Below are 19,320 nucleotides of genomic sequence, written 5' to 3'. Positions count from 1 at the left end.
CGCTGGCAGGTCGATAGAAACACAAACAGACACATACATACACACAAAATTCAAGCTTTCGCAACAAACTGTTGCCTCATCAGGAAAGAGGGAAGGAGAGGGAAAGACGAAAGGAAGTGGGTTTTAAGGGAGAGGGTAAGGAGTCATTCCAATCCCGGGAGCGGAAAGACTTACCTTAGGGGGAAAAAAGGACGGGTATACACTCGCGCGCACGCACACACACACACACACACACACACACACACACACACACACATATCCATCCACACATATACAGACACAAGCAGACATTAAATATGTCTGCTTGTGTCTGTATATGTGTGGATATAGGGGGAAAAAAGGACGGGTGTACACTCGCGCGCGCGCGCGCGCACACACATATCCATCCACACATATACAGACACAAGCAGACATTAAATATGTCTGCTTGTGTCTGTATATGTGTGGATGGATGTGTGTGTGTGTGTGTGTGTGTGTGTGTGTGTGTGTGTGTGTGTGTGTGCGTGCGCGTGCGTGCGTGCGCGTGCGTGCGCGCGCGTGCGCGCGCGTGAACGCGCGTGAACGCGCGTGCGCGCGCGAGTGTATACCTGTCCTTTTTTCCCCCTAAGGATTGGAATGACTCCTGACCCTCTCCCTTAAAACCCACTTCCTTTCGTCTTTCCCTCTCCTTCCCTCTTTCCTGATGAGGCAACAGTTTGTTGCAAAAACTTGAATTTTGTGTGTATGTATGTGTCTGTCTGTGTTTCTATCGACCTGCCAGCGCTTTCGTATGGTAAGTCACATCATCTTTGTTTTTAAATATATTTTTCCCGCGTGGAATGTTTCCCTCTATTATATTGATAAACAAGTAACAATTTATTTGTGTTGCAGATGTTTGAGTTTGTGGCTGTCAAACAGGAATGGGTTGAAGATGATGTGAAGAATGATGACTGTAATGAAGCTCAGGTTGGTCTCCACACTGTTGAGAGGTATGTGGGCGCATTGCCTCTCTTTGGTCAATCCATTAATGTGTGGTTTCTGTTACAGGAGCCTGAGAACGCAGTTGTAGAGGAAGATGGGATTCACGTCAAAACACAGCCATCTGAATGGCGCATATTGAAGGTAGGGTAGCTGGGATTGTAGTGTTTCTGAGTATTTCCTTTATTATTATTATTATTATTATTGTTATTATTAGTAGTAGTTGTAGTTGTAGTAGTAGTAGTAGTAGTAGTAGTAGTAGTAGTATTGTTGACCATATATCCCAGAATCCAAGATGAGGTCGTTTCCCAAGATTTAGTGCTCAGAAGTAGGGTGACGTCTTGCATTTGCGACATATGATCAGGAGTCTTTTTCTACCGAATAGAACCTAAAGCTTTCATTAAGCTGTAGCTCTAGTCTTTGCCACACCTGCCGCATTAACCATGAACGTATGTCTGTGCTTTGAGCATTTTTTTTTTTTTTTTTTACGATACCAGGAAGTGTTTCTTGTGGCAAATTTTATTCCTCAGATGTGTTTGACTTTGCAGATCCCACTTCTCAACTGCGTAGTAAAGTGTGTAAAGGATCGAAGTGTAAAACAACTCACAATGTTGTACATTAATGGCCGTGCAGACAATAGTAACATCAGACTTCTTTCAGAAGATGCAGTTATCTGTAGTGGAGTACTGTCTTAAAGAAGGTGCATAAATATTGCCAGATCTTGATATGATTTCAAAATGGTGCAAAGATTGGCAACTTGCTTTAAATGTTCAGAAATGTAAAATTTTGCACTTCACAAAACGAAAAAAAAACATAGTATCCTATGGTTATAATATCACTGAGTCACCCTTGAAATCGGCCATATCTTCCAAACACCTGTGTGTAACACTCTGTACGGATATGAAAGGGAATAATGACATAGGGCTAAAGATGTTAGTTTCTTAGTAGAATACTGAAGAGGTGCAATCTGTTTCGAAAGGACATTGCTTACAAATCACTCCTGCGACCCATCCTAGAATATTACTCAATTCCGTGGGACTCGTACCAAATAGGACTAACAGGGGTTATTGATCGTGTTCAGAGGAGAGGAGCACAAATGGTCACAGGTCTGTTTAATCCGTGGGTGAGTGTTACAGATATACTAAAGGAATTGAACTGGCAGTTTCTTGAAGACAGGCATGTTAACAAAGTTTCAAGAACCGGTTTTAAATGTTGATTCTAGGAATATACTACACTCCCACTCGCTCACATCGGGATCGTGAGACTAAGATTAAAATAATTACTACTGCACGGAAACATTCAAATAATCATTCTTCTCTCGCTCTGTATGTGAATGGAACAGGAAGAAACCGTAATAACTGATACAATGGGGCATATCCTGTGCCCTGCAGTTCAGTGGTTTGCAGGGTGTAGATGTAGATTCAACAAAGAATTTTTCAAAGGGATGCAGGTGTCGTTATGATGCAAATTTCAAATTCTTGCCTGTTTGGCATTCAGCAGAAACATACACTTGTATGTCGTCAGAGAAATGTGGAGTCACAGAAGCCAGTGTTCAGAGGTTGTTAAAGGATGAAGGACTTCTAAAAAACGCAAAGTCGTCGACTGGGAAAGCTTTCAGTGGCCCACAGAGTGGATGTTGTGACATAAACTATTCCCACCTGTTACTCGGTACCTGCACCGATTTGCTGGATCACCATCTGAAAGTGACTTTGTAGGACTTATCGTTAAAACAAATAGCCAGAAGCTGTTTTTTTTTAAAGATCCTTCCGATGATGATCAGTTTCTTACAGTCTGTAATTTCTGCAAACAGGTAGGTAGTATGGACATATGCAGAGCTTAATTGTTCTTGTCCTGTCAGAAAGCAAAAGAACACACAGTACAGATGAAGTGACAAAAGAAATGTTTCACGTGCCATTAACCCTCAAGCAAGCATGTCGATTTTCGTAACATGAGCGGGTGCAAGACGCATTTCGTACACATTTAAAGATCAATTGTCTTCATGTTTCCAAGGTAAACATGAGTAAGCAAAATCGTGGTGTAATCATAGTAAAATTAAACGTTGATGAAATAAATGTACATATGTGCTGTTTAACTAAAAATAATGAAATAAACTTTCATTGTACCATTTTGATGCCATTTATGAATCTTACCTCACAGTAATGCCACACTTGAACCTTTAAATAGTGGAGTTAATCAGATCACAGCCACCCGCTTATTAGATTGCTAATTATCTCGTACACAACTGCCTCATTGTGGGGTTGTACCTGTTGCTCGGAATCAGTGTCATTTTCTTGCACAGATCATACATTTTTTCTCTCCTAGCATGCCATTTATTTTATATTACTGCTGCTCACAATGTAGCACTGGGTTAGCTGAAGCAGTAATGAAGGTATAGGAATGGGCTCACAGTTGTAAAGCAACAATGGAAACGTACAAGACAGTGTTATTTGTGGAATGAAATTTTCACCATGCAGCAGAGTGTGCACTGATAGGAAACTTCCTAGCAGATTAAAATTGTGTGCCAGGCCGAGACTTGAACTCGGGACCTTTGTCTTTTGCGGGCAAGTGCTCTACAATCTGAGCAGCCCAAGCACAACTCACAACCCGCCCTCACACCTCTGCTTCTGCCAGTCCTACCTTCCAAACTTCACAGAAGCTCTCCTGCGAAAGTTGCAGAACTAGCTCTCATGGAAGAAAGGATATTGTGGAGACATGGCTTAGCCACAGCCTGGGGGATGTTTGCAGAATGAAATTTCACTCTGCAGTGGAGTGTGGGCGGATATGAAACTTCCTGGCAGATTAAAACTGTGGTCCGGACCGAGACTCAAATTTTATTATCTTTTCTTCCAGGAGTGCTAGTTCTGCAAGTTTTGCAGAAGGGCTTCTGTGAAGTTAGGAAGATAGGAGACGAGGTACTGGCAGAAGTAGAGCTGTGAGGATGGGTCATGAGTTGTGCTTGGGCAGCTCAGATGGTAGAGCACTTGCCCGCGAAAGGCAAAGGTCCTGAGTTTGAGTCTCTGTCCGGCACTCAGTTTTAATCTGCCAGGAAGTTTCAGTGTTGTTTGTGGTTGGCGAACTTTATATACGAAGGTGTGCATGTTTGAGAGTACAGTAGAAAAAGTCACAGGACTGTTACTGTAGTCACAAATATTGTTCAAATGACCCAAAACACACATTTTGATGTCTATTGCTTGTAATTACAAAATATGTTTTCTCAGCATGAATTAAACAAACACTGAGCGAGGTGGTGCAGAGGTTAGACACTGGACACGCATTCGGGAGGACGACGGTTCAATCCCGCGTCCAGCCATCCTGATTTAGGTTTTCCGTGATTTCCCTAAATCATTCCAGGCAAATGCCGGGATGGTTCCTCTGAAAGGGCACGGCCGACTTCCTTCCCTAATCTGATGAGACCGATGACCACGCTGTCTGGTCTCCTTCCCTAAACAACCAACCAACCAATTAAACAAAAGAAGAGGCAACACAAATGTTTCCCAAGGCTGGTCTAAAATACAGACTAGCTAACCTGAGTCTGTATCAAATGAAGACTTACGTGTGGAATGAAGAATGTGCTAGAGCACAGACTCACTGAAAATGGCGCAGACTTTGGCCTTATGAAGACTCGCTCCAGAATGTCACTGAACTTCTTTAATTTATAACTGTTCACAAATTTAATATGTCAAAAAGTTCATCTTTTATTTGCTATTGATTTGTGTGTGTGTGTGTGTGTGTGTGTGTGTGTGTGTGTGTGTGATTTAAAATTCACTAATTGTAAATTTAGTAGTTTGTAATTAAGGACCCTTCCTCATTAACATGGCTGTCACCGATAAATTCAGAAAAATCAAGTGATCAACAGTATATCAACAGATCTGGGAAATTTACTGTTGTTTGGCTATAATAGGCACTGAAAATTTGGACCAGGTAAAATCTTTAATTAACAATGTCTTGTAAACTAATTGAATTTATGTCAGTGTAAATACTTTACTGAAAAGAAGAAAAATAGCAGTTTCATTTGGAAGTGGTCTTTCCTTCCGAATTTACCTATTAGTTCATAAGATTCTTCCCATTACTAGACATATGAAATTTTATAATTGTAATAATTTTTGATCGCCATGATTTCTGATGAAACTAATTAGCTCATTGCAACCAGGACAACAAACTGAATTACCTGAATAATATAGTTCTGTGGAGGCAATCTGTTTCTATCATTTTGATAATAAGCACAACATGTGCTTAATGTACAAAGTTCAACACTGTAATCTTTAAAAGAAAGTTAGTGAAAATTGAAGTAGTATGGTGTGTGTCAACAAACGCGTGCGCGGCTGACCACAGTCTCTGAATTCAGTTGGCAGAGACTGTAGTCTGTGTGTGTGTGTGTGTGTGTGTGTGTGTGTGTGTGTGTGTGTGTGTGTGTCAGTCATCTATTTTTGACAAAGGCCTTGGGCCAAAAGCTTATTTTGTGACAGATTTTTGTTGTACCTATCTGCAACTCAGTATCTCTGCTGTACAGTAACAACTATCCTTATCATAACAGTTTATTAATCAAATGATTTATTTGTGATCGTGTAAAGAACACTGTGAATCTGATATTTTTCTTTTCAATATTTCTGTGCTGAAACTAAAACTTTACACAAGACTAATTTCAGCAGCAGACATACTTCAACCTTATTTCTATAATAATATTGTTATAGTGAGGCAACGCGAAAATCACTGTGTATTGGCATTTCCGTGTCTCCCTTCCCTCCCTTGCTACCAGCCGCACCTGTTCATCTTCTGAACCCTGCAGTTGCGTCCACATCACCTGAAAAGGTTTGTACCAGGATAGCAGGCAACACTTGAGACTGTGAGCCACAACTGTGGTTGGCTGACTTTTGAGCCCTACCTTACAGCTCGCTGAAACGTCACTCAGAAAATAATATGAATCGAAGTCTATTCTATGCACCCTGTAATTTATGGTTTTATTCACCCATTTATGTGCCATAGCTTGTTGGACTACCGATATTGGACAATCCTCCATGTGTGTCCTCGGAGTCTTTCACAGAGGCGTGACTGAATAAAATCTTCAAATCGTCTTCATTCTCGAGCCGTGTCAGTTCGGATAAAACTCTCGAGCTGTCGATGGCTAGTTCCACCGTTGTCATCAGGAATAAAACTACTGACTGGATGAGCTGGCACTATTTTTCACTCACATACCTGCGACCAGGGCCACTGGCACGTCAGAGAGTGCCAACATGACGTGTGTGAGGAAGGTGAGATGGACAGCTCGTAACAGCTCCGGCCCACTGTAGGAGTGACAGACATCAGGTGGAGCGAGGGACTGGTGCCACGTATCAAATGTGGAGTCTGACCTCCAGGTTGTACTCCTCATTCACTTGAAATGTGCGAGAAGCAATCACATTGTTGCTATTAAAGCTCACCAGACCTGTAACAGCTTTCACTGTATCACCAGGACTACAGCAGTGATCTAACCGTTACCAAAAGAATCTGCATCATTGTTTGTAAAGTTCACACCACACCCGCAGAACGTGGACGGACTTTGCCTTATCATTTGTGCACCCACCTTATTACTGTGATTACTCACAGTAACTTCAACGTTATTAATGGCCTTATACACCGTCGCCTAAGAACTTCTAAATGAGAACTTCTAAATCTTGTCCTATAATGTCGCATCTCCGTTCGCCATCCCGTGCTGTTGCACATTGTAATCTTACCCTCACATACATCACCAGTAGATTTTCATTCTCATCAATGTTGATTCATTTCTTAAGCTTCGAGAGGAGTAAGATGTACAAATAACTTTTTTACTTATTTTCATTTTCTCGTTGTTGGCTGCAGTTCGTGATGTCTAGGGGTAGATTATTGAGGCTGAAATTTTTGACTTGTTGGCTTCCAGATGACTTAATAAGAGTTAAATAAGTCTGCTGCATTATTTCTGTTCCTATGACTTTTTTATTTTATCCCATTTTTCTGTGTCACATTATCTTTACAATCTCTTCTTTAAAACAGAAATTTACATTGTTATTGTCAAACATAAAAACAAGTTTGATTTCATCAGAGCCATGCCCACTACTACTACTACTACTACTACTCCTGCAGTACTAACAATATTCCAAAGAGTTTACAAAACAAATAGCGTTTACAAACTTTCTTGACAAAAGAAGAATCTTCAGCAACTTATATCATTATTTTTAAATGAGTCCAGAAATAAATTTAATAAATATCGTCAGATTGTGCAGTTAATAATATGAATTTTAAGTATGCCAGGTATTTCGTAATTTCATATGTTTCTAAAAGAAGAGTAATTCTAACTGTACATACAGAGTTAATACATATTGATTGTAATAAAGTAATTACTTTTTATACATTTTAACCTGAAATATAATACAACATATACAAATATATTTAAAAACAAAGATGATGTGACTTACCATACGAAAGCGCTGGCAGGTCGATAGAAACACAAACAGACACATACATACACACAAAATTCTAGCTTTCGCAACCAATGGTTGCTTCGTCAGGAAAGAGGGAAGGAGAGGGAAAGACAAAAGGATGTGGGTTTTAAGGGAGAGGGTAAGGAGTCATTCCAATCCCGGGAGCGGAAAGACTTACCTTAGGGGGGAAAAAGGACAGGTATACACTCGAGCATAGATTGGGTAAGGATTCGGCCTCACCTTCAGCCCCACTCCCAGATTCAACCAAACAGCCCTCGTCAAAGATTTACTGTCCTGCACTCGTACTCTCTGCTGGAAATATCACTTTGCCACGAAGAAAAATGATCCTAATCCTACTCCTAATGATCCAACTCCCCCAGACACTATCCAAATTGAACCCTGCCTGGAACAGTCCCGTCCTCCGTCACAGCGGGACCCACCTCCTCTTCCTCAAAATCACCCTCTCCAAACCTTCCAGGGATTTCTGACTTCCAGCCTTGCTTCTCAATCCTTCTTAAAAAAAACCTTAATCCTACTCCCAACATCACCACTGCTGAAGCCCAAGCTATCCGTGATCTGAAGGCTGACCCAACCGTCGTCATTCTTCCGGTGGACAAGGGTTCCACGACCGTGGTACTTGATCGTCGGCAGTATGTGGCTGAGGGACTGCGTCAGCTTTCAGACAACACCACATACAAAGTTTGCCAAGGTAATCTCATTCCTGATGTCCAGGCAGAGCTTCAAGGAATTCTCAGAACCTTAGGCCCCCTACAAAACCTTTCCCCTGACTCCATCAACCTCCTGACCCCACCGACACCCTGCACCCCTACCTTCTACCTTCTTCCTAAAATTCACAAACCCAATCATCCCAGCCGCCCCATTGTAGCTGGTTACCAAGCCCCCACAGAACGTATCTCTGCCTACGTAGATAAACACCTTCAACCCATTACATGCAGTCTCCCATCCTTCATCAAAGACACCAACCACTTTCTCGAACGCCTGGAATTCTTACCCAATCTATTACCCCCGGAAACCATCCTTGTAACCATTGATGCCACTTCCTTGTACACAAATATTCCGCACGTCCAGGGCCTCGCTGCGATGGAGCACTTCCTTTCATGCCGATCACCTGCCACCCTACCTAAAACCTCTTTCCTCATTACCTCAGCCAGTTTCATCCTGACCCACAACTTCTTCACGTTTGAAGGCCAGACATACCAACAATTAAAGGGAACAGCCATGGGTACCAGGATGGCCCCCTCGTACGCCAACCTATTCATGGGTCGCTTAGAGGAAGCCTTCTTGGTTACCCAGGCCTGCCAACCCAAAGTTTGGTACAGATTTATTGATGAGATCTTCATGATCTGGACTCACAGTGAAGAAGAACTCCAGAATTTCCTGTCCAACCTCAACTCCTTTGGTTCCATCAGATTCACCTGGTCCTACTCCAAATCCCATGCCACTTTCCTTGACGTTGACCTCCATCTGTCCAATGGCCAGCTTCACACGTCCGTCCACATCAAACCCACCAACAAGCAACAGTACCTCCATTATGACAGCTGCCACCCATTCCACATCAAACGTTCCCTTCCCTACAGCCTAGGTCTTCGTGGCAAACGAATCTGCTCCAGTCTGGAATCCCTGAACCATTACACCAACAACCTGAAAACAGCTTTCACATCCCGCAACTACCCTCCCGACCTGGTACAGAAGCAAATAACCAGAGCCACTTCCTCATCCCCTCAAACCCAGAACCTCCCACAGAAGAACCACACTTGTGACAGGATACTTTCCGGGACTGGATCAGACTCTGAATGTGGCTCTCCAGCAGGGATACGACTTCCTCAAATCCTGCCCTGAAATGAGATCCATCCTTCATGAAATCCTCCCCACTCCACCAAGAGTGTCTTTCCGCCATCCACCTAACCTTCGTAACCTCTTAGTTCATCCCTATGAAATCCCCAAACCACCTTCCTTACCCTCTGGCTCCTACCCTTGTAACCGCCCCCGGTGTAAAACCTGTCCAATGCACCCTCCCACCACCACCACCTACTCCAGTCCTGTAACCCGGAAGGTGTACATGATCAAAGGCAGAGCCACGTGTGAAAGCACCCACGTGATTTACCAACTGACCTGCCTACACTGTGAAGCTTTCTATGTGGGAATGACCAGCAACAAACTGTCCGTTCGCATTTGTTGGTAATGAGGATCACCCTGTGGCTAAACATGCCTTGGTGCACGGCCAGCACATCTTGGCACAGTGTTACACCGTCCGGGTTATCTGGATACTTCCCACTAACACCAACCTGTCAGAACTCCAGAAATGGGAACTTGCCCTTCAGTATATCCTCTCTTCTTGTTATCCGCCAGGCCTCAACCTCCGCTAATTTCAAGTTGCCGCCGCTCATACCTCACCTGTCTTTCAACAACATCTTTGCCTCTTTACTTCCGCGTCGACTGACATCCCTGCCCAAACTCTTTGCATTTACAAATGTCTGCTTGTGTTTGTGTATGTGCGGATGGATATGTGCGTGTGTGCGTGAGTGTATACCTGTCCTTTTTTCCCCCTAAGGTAAGTCTTTCCACTCCCGGGATTGGAATCACTCCTTACCCTCTCCCTTAAAACCCACATCCTTTCGTCTTTCCCCTCTCCTTCCCTCTTTCCTGACGAAGCAACCATTGGTTGCGAAAGCTAGAATTTTGTGTGTATGTATGTGTCTGTTTGTGTTTCTATCGACCTGCCAGAGCTTTCATATGGTAAGTCACATCATCTTTGTTTTTAAATATATTTTTCCCGTGTGGAATGTTTCCCTATTATATTCACAACATATACAAAATCATACGAAATTCACTTAGTTAAACAGCTGATATAATGTTAACAGAATCTTCTGTCGGTTCTTGGTAGAACAACATTATAATAAATGAAAAGCACCAGTTTGCTTTTGTTCTACAATATTACTTTTATTTTTAACTGGTTTTCGGCTTACAAGACCATCTTCAGACATTTACTCAGTAAAATAATTTACAAGGCCATCTTCAGACATTTACTCAGTAAAATAATTTACTGAGTAAATGTCTGAAGATGGCCTTGTAAGCCAAAAACCGGTTAACAATAAAAGTAATATTGTAGAACAAAAGCAAGCTGATATAATGTTCACCTATTCAAGATTCGAAAATCTTCCTAATATCATCTACTTCTGTTAAAGAAAAGTATTGTTAGAGGAGAGGTGTCCCTTTACAACGTGCAGCTGAATGGCCTCTATGCCATCTTTCTAGATAATGTTGAAGTTATTAAGAGTGGTAAATTGGGGGCACAAGAGATCCCCCAAGGCCTGTCCGTGTTTTGCAGGTGTGTTGGGAACTTTACGGTTTCAAGCAATGACACAGCTTCTTATGGTAATGGTTGAATGATTGCTACAATTGTGTGGTATATTTGTGATACAATCAAAGCCATTGCAGGTCTGGAGAGTTTTAATATCAGAGATGTCATTTCTTATTGCACGTTTCAAGTGAATGAGGTGTACAACCAGGACATGGGTAAGTCGTATTTTACGTGTATGGTCTCCTTTGTTGTTACGGCCAGGAATCATTGTTAAATAAATGTATCAGATTCTGTTGCTGTATGGTATAAAGGAGATGGACTTTGTAAAAAAATTAGTTTCTGGTTATGTTACCTTCTATTATTGAAACTGAAGTAAAGTATGTTTCCTTTCCCTATCTCTCATGACCACACGTGCTACACATTGATCTTGCCAAAAGCCGAGAAGCGATTCTTCTTGGTGTTGTGGTTCTCAGGGGCACGCTGGGGTACTCTCTGTGTGAGGCACCCCTGGGTAATTCTGTGAGCTGCAGCACATGATCTGCTCATGCGCAATACTTCGTTGATGTCACTGGGTGTGACACAATCGTGACACTCTGGTTTGACACAGAGTTGCATATGATTTTATTCTGCATATGGTCTGGGCAGGAGTTGATAAGTTTCATATTTCAAACATGTCGCTGACCCCACGCACCCCCTGATGTCACTCTGTCCCTTGGTGGGCCGGAGCTGCTATGAGCTGACCAACTCACCTTCTGCGCATGCAGCATTTTGGCCCTCCGTGATTGGTGCCAGAGGTCTTAATGGTAGGTATATTAAGTCTTGCATATTATTTTTTGTATCGAAGTGGGCAATCAAGTGATGTGTTGCCTCATAAAATTTATGCCATAATGCAGTAGTGAGTGAAAAGTGCAAAATATGATGATATGTGTCGATTTCTTTGTTGCCAGTACTAGAAATTGTTGAACTTTGTTGTTACATAAGTTCAGTAATATGCGTCTTCCAGTTAAATGTTTCTTTCACTGTACACCCACTATTTGGGAACATTCTCCCACATTTACTGACAATGACAATGTTCTGCAATTATTGTTAATGTTATTCTGTATGTTGTCCAAAACCAAAACTGAATTTTCTCTCTCTGTCTGTCTGTCCTTTTGTGTGTGTGTGTGTGTGTGTGGGGGGGGGGGGGGGGGGGGGGGGAGCGGAGCGTGAGTGGGGGGGGGGGGGGGGGCAGCCTTACATTTAATAAAAACAGAAATATGTAATGCATATTTACAGAAGAAGAACTGATACACAAATATTACTTCCACAGTTCATTAAGAAGGTAGTTATCAAGGATGAGGAAAAATTGGAAAAAATAATCATGTATTATTTTTCATTTGCTTGCCACAGGCATTTAAATTTTTTGCGCACTAACATGCTTGGGATAATTCCACAGCATTATCAGAACAAAAACACTTTGCAAGGCTTAGGTAAATGAGATAGTTAATAACAAGTACATCAGTTGCTTTTGTTGAGAAGTTTGTCAGTGGAGTACAAGTTAGCAACCAATAAATCCTTTAGGCTGTTCTTCATCGCTAGTGATCCTTTTCACGATTGATGGCATGTGCAGCTGAATAATGGACACCTTTCTGAATGAAAGTGATTTTACATTTAAATATAAATTTGTTCTTACTGCTTTTACTGGTGCTGTGCTCTGAGCTATTGGTTTGAAAGAGAAACATATCACTTTTGACAAGTTTCATTAAACCATAAGTAAAAGGTGTGTCTGAAAAGCTCTGTGAACAGTCTCAGAAAATAAAGGAAACAAGAATAACAAACAAAATACTTTTACTGGTGTTCAAACTAATCACCACGAGCTACGACACACTTCTTACGTCAGTTATAAAGCTGTTGGAAACTGTCAGCAAGCACTTGTTACGGAATCGCTCGAACCACTGTGGTCATGTGTTGGATATCTGAAACGTCTTTAAATGTTCGTGAACAATAGTGCTTACCTGTCTTTGCTTAATTCCAACTCATTCTCAAAGACAGCCACTGATCATCTGCAAGCATAGCTTTTGTGTCTTTGCAAAATGGAGCAGTGCTTTAACACGCAGTTTTGCTTCAGATTAGCAAATATGGCGACGGGGACTCGTGGAATGCAGTGTCAGTGTACGGTGTTCAAGTAGTGACTAAAAAGTGTTTGTTTGAGTAGTTTAAACGCTCTATAAATGGAAATGACAGTATTGATGATGACCCACATTCAGATCAGCGCGTACAATCCCAGGTGACACTGAACAAGTGTGACTGATGCTTGCATACAGTTGGTAGCTGTCTTTGAGAATGAGACCAGAACAGTCGGAAATAAGCAAAGACAGTTTAAGCACTATTGTTCACTAGCATGTGTAGGTATCCAACAAGGTGTGACCAGGGTGTTTCAAGTGATCCCACTAGAAGCATTTAGGCACAGTTTCCAAGAGCTTTGCAACCAATGACAGAAGCGTGTTTTAGCTAACGGTGATTACTTCGAACACCCGTAAAGGTACTTTGTTTGTAACTATTTATTTCCTTTATTTTCTGATACCATTCACTGAACTTCCCGGAAGCATCTTGTAGGCTAAGAAGCGGTAGTTGGTATTCCCAGATCTTAGCACGGGCTGCTGCAAAATGTTCTTGGGTTACCCAAGAAATAACTTGCATTGCAGTGGTAGAAGCAGTCTTTCCTGTGTTGCATAGTGCAGCATTGCGAGTGCTCGACTGTGTAAGCCTGTTAGCAGTACTACTGGTTACTGGCATTTGTGTGTTTTCCACACTGGAACAGCAAATATCTCAGAAAACTCTTCCTCCCCCCCCTCCCCCCCCCCCTCTCTCTCCCTCTCTCTCTCTCTCTCTCCCCCCCCCCCCCCCCCCCCCCCCCCCCCCACACACACACACACACACACACACAGTGTGTCCTTCTTTGATGTTTTCCATATGTACAGGGTTTGAATGTCATTCCTGGACATCAGTTTCCTTTAGCAGAGTGGTGCAATTCTCAAAGAAACTTGGGGAGAGATCTGTTTCTGTACGAGTAAAGAATTGGAGATAGTGGCAATAACCACAAGTAGCAGTATCATAATGTTTTTAATTGGTTACCATACTCTGATAGTGCAGTGCTGTGTCGATGTAATTTGCTTGCTTTGCAGATCAGTGTTAGCTAATTCTGCAATAAATCTGTTACAGGAACCTGAATCGGCAGGTACAGCAGTGGGCAATGCAAGGTAAGATGCACTCTATTCGTCAGACATCGGAAATCCTCTTCACAGGAGGTAACTTTCAGTCGACACAGCCATGAGATGGTCAGAAAGTACATTTTTCATCACTGTACGGTGTTGCCTTTTTGTCACAAAAATAACCTTGTCAGACATAATATAGGTTGATTCAAAAAGAAAGAACAGATTTCAGTTGTCTATTACAGACAAACTGTGAAAGATAGAAACACATCGCACATGGTACTGAACAGAGAAAGGTTCAAAGTTACGTGCTCACACACACTCTATACCGTACACCCAATGCGAGCAGTGTATGTTGCTCGAGAAATATTGAAACTGTAGTCCATTTCATCCTGCACACAAATCAACAGGTCTCTGTTTATTGAACTGACAGCTTCAACAATTCAATTCCTCAAATCTTGATGAGTAGCTGCCCTAAGCAGGACGAAGACTCAGTCTTTTATGTATCCCCACAGAAAAAGATCACAAGGTTGAGGTCTGGTGACCTACGAGGCCAAAATCTATGAACGAGATTTTGTTGTCCATCTCTTTCAGTCTAATTTTGTGGGGCGCTGGTATAAAGTAGCACTGTACCTCAAGGAGAAAGTTAGCTGGTGCATCATTGTGCATAAAAATAAAACTTTTGGAATTTTTGTGAAGTTGAGGAAACAACAAATATTGCAGCATTTCCAGGTCTGTCATTCCTGTCACAGTATCCCCTGCAAAAAAGAGAGGTCCATGAACTTTGTGAACAGAATCAGCACAAAACACATTCAGCTTCTGTGAGTCTCTTTCACACTCAATGACAGCACCAGGATTTTGTGACCCCCAGATTCCTACATTATGGCAGTTTACTTTACCTAAGGTCTATTCGTCCAAACAGATGAGTTGTTTGGAAAGACTGTCCTATACTATATCCTGAAGAACTGAAATGCAAAATTCTTACCTCCTGTTGCAGTCGCCGAGACGCAAGTGCTGCAGTGCCTACAACTTGTAAGCCTTCATATGCAGACTTAGTTTCAGAACATGGCACCCCATTGTTCATGAAAATTGAAGTTCCTGTCCTGCCCACCTCGTGGGCTTCTGAGGGCTCCCTGTGAACTCTTCTCGGATATGTTTGACATTTTCATCAGATGTGTGTGGCCAGCCAGTGCTAATCTCTTTGCATATGCAAACAACTTCCAAGAATTTTTTTTATGGCAATCGTAGATCTGCTCGTGCACAGGCGGTTTGTTGCCAAATCGATGCCAGAATGTACGCTGTACTCGAACTTCACGTAAATTTTGGCACACACAATGATTTCTCTGGTGGTGTAGTTGCCGTGCAGCTATAAACAAACAACAGCGCAGGTGTATCAAAATTTTGAACCTGTGACGTGCACAATGTGTTTCTATGTTTAGTAACTTGTCTTTAACAAAGAATTGAAATTGTTCTTTATTTTGAATCGCCCTGTGTTATTCACCTCATTAAAATAGCTCACTGCTCTCTTTGGAGTGCATCAGATGGTGCAGAATTGATACTACCGCATTTACTCGAATCTAAGCCGCACCTGAAAAATGAGACTCGAAATCAAGGAAAAAATATTTTCCCGAATCTAAGCCGCACCTGAAATTTGAGACTCGAAATTCAAGGGGAGAGAAAAATTATAGGCCGCATCTCCAAATCGAAACAAATTTGGTCCATTGTAATATGAGATACAATTTAGGTCGAATGAATGACGATGCAGCTACAGTAGTTTGGTTCGAGTCGTAAGTTAGCCGTTAAGCTTTACCAGGTAGCCATTGCTATGCGTCAGGCGCTCCGTCCGTATTTATACGGGTACCTTTCCTTTTCCACGTGCTTCGTCTGGTTTGAATTGATAGCTTATTTTTCTTTGATCTGATAAGCGCAGTTTTCTTTGTTGAAGGTGTTTACGTCACTCTAAGCTGAAAATGCGTTACTGTACTGTGTCATGCATTGTTTGTCGCATTCTGATAGTGCGTGTTTACGGCCTGTCGCCGCTCGCGGCATGGCTTGCTTTTGTGCGCGCTACCGCCGCTTTTTTTTTTTTTTTTTTTTTTTTTTTTTTTAAAAAAAAAGCGAAACAATGGCAAGGAACTGCTATTTGTTGTTGCTTACAGTGCTGCTTTCTTTGATAAAGATCAACAAGAATCAAATAATAGATTGCATATGATAGAAGATGTTCTGAACGAGAGTTTAGCGAAAATTTTTCTCCGTTTGAAAATCTTTGCGGGCGCCTCTTTAGTACATTACATTCTACACAGAAATTAGAGTCATCTTAGATTTAAAAATCAAGTTAATTGCCGTGCTTCAGTTCTGACTGTATCACTATTAAGCATAAGAATATTACGAATATAAACATGACATGATATGTATATTCTTCCGCGTTTGCTGTTGTCTCACTCTAGTTTCGTAGTTTATTAGGCAGACCGGATTTAAATGAGATAGCAGCAAACATGAAACAATACATGGCAAAATGTTTATTTGCGTATTATTCTTATGGTGACGAGAATACTGCATGTGATTCACAATTTATAAAAGTTCCTATTATAGCAACCATCTCTTCTCACAGATAGGAAAAAATTCAGAACGAGTTGGCCATATTGACAAACATCCCAAACGGTCTTTCCAGTCGGATTTTCGTAGTACAGTGAAATGCTGCTACGTTCGAAGATTACCATGCGGAATTTGTATTTACTTCGTTGGATAATGTATGAAAATGCAGTGGTCGAAACTCGGGACGGAGAAAATAGCTCGTTTTCCACCTTTTTTTTTTAATTTATTTAGTGACGCACAGGTTTTGGCGCCAGCATTTATCTTTGTGTGTACATAGCATGCCTGTGTAGCGCTACATATATTCGACGGCAGAAGTAAGTTGTGGCGGCACCCACCAACTTTTTTCCGAATTTTCGCTGGCTTTGCACTCGATTCTAAGCCGCAGGTGGTTTTTTGGATTACAAAAACCGGAAAAAAAGGACGGCTTAGATTCGAGTAAATACGGTAGATGGTCATTTGACCCTCCAGCTGTGCCAGTCGATTGTACAGAATCGGGGCAGCAAGATGAGCCACAATGGAGACGTGACACAGTGGCAGAGAGGGACTACTGTCGCTGGGTGGGGTCGTGACCCCACCGTGAATGAAGTTGCCCGATTTGTTCTACATCTGTATCTATGTACATATTCTGCAGCCCACCGTACGGTCCATAGCAGAAGGTACCGTGTGCCACTATTAGTCATTTTCTTTCTTGTTCCAGCTGGAAATAAACTGAGACAAAGACTGTCTATATGCCTCTGTACAAGCCCCAATTTCTCTCGTCTTACCTTTGTGATCTTTGTGCAGAAGGTACATTAGTGGCTGTAGAATCGTTCTGCAGTCAGCTTCAAATGCCGGTTCTCTAAATTTTCTCACTAGTGTTTCCCAGAAAGAACATCACCTTTCCTCCAGGGATTCCCATTTGATACCCTAAAGCCTCTCTGTAATGCTTGTGTGTGGTTTAAACCTACTGTTAACAAATTTAGCAGTCTGCCCCTCAATTGCATCGCTGTCAACTAGGCGCGGATCCCAAATAATCCAGCATTGCTTGTATGTGGTTTGCTTTATGGATGACTCAGACTTTCCTAAAAGTGTTGAAATAAACTGAAGTCAACCATTTACCTTCCCTACTACAAATCCTTAGATGCTCGTTCAGTTTCATATCGGTGCAACCTGATATTAAATGACATTACTGTGTTAAGTGGGTAACTAGTAATGCTGTATCTGGACATTATACACATTCTATCCACCAAATCAGTTGTTTATATAGAGAACAATAGTGGTTCTATCACACTTCCATGGGACACTCCTGACAATAGCCTCGTCTCTGACGAACAGTCACCATTGAGGACATTGTTGCGAGTTCTGTTACTTAAGAAATCCTTGAGCCACTCCCATATCTGGTAACCTATTCCGTATTCTCAGACCTTTGTTAGCAGTCTGCAGTGTGGCACAGTGTCAAATGCATTTTGGGAATCTAGAAATGTGGAATGTGCCTGTTGCCCTTCATCCACGATTTGCAGGTCGTCATGTGAGAGAAGGGCTAGCTGCATATCACACGAGCGACACTTTCTAATACCGTGCTGATTTGTGAATGAAAGTTCTTTCATATTGAGGAAATTTGTTATATGCAGACTGAGAGTATGCTCAAGAATTCTGCAGCAAACTGACATTAAGGATATCGGTCTGTAATTTTGCAAGTCTGCTCTTTTACCCTTCTTATGTACAGGAGCTGCCTGCACTTTTTTCCAGTTGCTCAGGATTTTGTACTGCGTCAAAGATTCATGATAAATGCAAACTAAGTAAGGGCCAAGTACTGCAGAGTACTCTATGTAAAACTGAACTGGAATGCCACTCCAGACCCGGTGACTTATTTCTTTTCAACTGTTTCAATTCCTATTCTACAAGGGCAGTTCAATAAGTAATGCAACACACTTTTTTTCTGGAACAGGGGTTGTTTTATTCAGCATTGAAATACACCAGGTTATTCCTCAATCTTTTAGCTACACAACACTATTTTTCAACGTAATCTCCATTCAATGCTACGGCCTTACACCACCTTGAAATGAGGGCCTGTATGCCTGCACGGTACCATTCCACTGGTCGATGTCGGAGCCAACGTCGTACTGCATCAATAACTTCTTCATCATCCGCGTAGTGCCTCCCACGGATTGCGTCCTTCATTGGGCCAAACATATGGAAATCCGACGGTGCGAGATCGGGGCTGTAGGGTGCATGAGGAAGAACAGTCCACTGAAGTTTTGTGAGCTCCTCTCGGGTGCGAAGATTTGTGTGAGGTCTTTCGTTGTCATGAAGAAGGAGAAGTTCGTTCTGATTTTTGTGCCTACGAACACTCTTCAATTTCTGAAGAGTAGCACAATACACTTCAGAGTTGATCGTTTGACCATGGGGAAGGACACCGAACAGAATAACCCCTTCAGCGTCCCAGAAGACTGTAACCATGACTTTACTGGCTGAGGGTATGGCTTTAAACTTTTTCTTGGTAGGGGAGTGGGTGTGGCGCCACTCCATTGATTGCCGTTTTGTTTCAGGTTCGAAGTGATGAACCCATGTTTCATCGCCTGTAACAATCTTTGACAAGAAATTGTCATCCTCAGCCACATGACGAGCAAGCAATTCCGCACAGATGGTTCTCCTTTGCTCTTTATGGTGTTCGGTTAGACAACGAGGGACCCTGCGGGAACAAACCTTTGAATATCCCAACTGGTGAACAATTGTGACAGCACTACCAACAGAGATGTCAAGTTGAGCACTGAGTTGTTTGATGGTGATCCGTCGATCATCTCCAACGAGTGTGTTCGCACGCTCCGCCATTGCAGGAGTC

The 19,320-nt window shown here is 42.2% G+C and overlaps 1 protein-coding gene across 13 annotated transcripts in view; it reads left to right on the top strand.

Annotated features, from left to right (window-relative positions):
• LOC126426899 (zinc finger protein 664-like) overlaps nt 1–19,320 on the top strand; it is a 290,556-nt gene that overhangs the window by 257,629 nt on the left and 13,607 nt on the right. For 7 of the 13 annotated variants that reach the window (XM_050088988.1, XM_050088993.1, XM_050088986.1 and 4 more), the window contains 3 exons: nt 871–945; nt 1,027–1,101; nt 13,915–13,952. The exons of 3 other annotated variants lie outside the window; for them this stretch is intronic. In XM_050088988.1, coding sequence (XP_049944945.1) covers nt 871–945; nt 1,027–1,101; nt 13,915–13,952 — 188 coding nt within the window. Of the gene's footprint in view, nt 1–870; nt 946–1,026; nt 1,102–11,015; nt 11,517–13,914; nt 13,953–19,320 lie in introns of those variants that run through there. 3 more of the 13 variants (XM_050088989.1, XM_050088994.1, XM_050088997.1) reach the window with 2 other exon arrangements.

This window comes from Schistocerca serialis, chromosome 11 (assembly GCF_023864345.2).
Source record: "Schistocerca serialis cubense isolate TAMUIC-IGC-003099 chromosome 11, iqSchSeri2.2, whole genome shotgun sequence".
NCBI classification, from domain to species: Eukaryota; Metazoa; Arthropoda; class Insecta; order Orthoptera; family Acrididae; genus Schistocerca; species Schistocerca serialis.
This window is presented reverse-complemented; position numbering and strand designations above follow the sequence as displayed.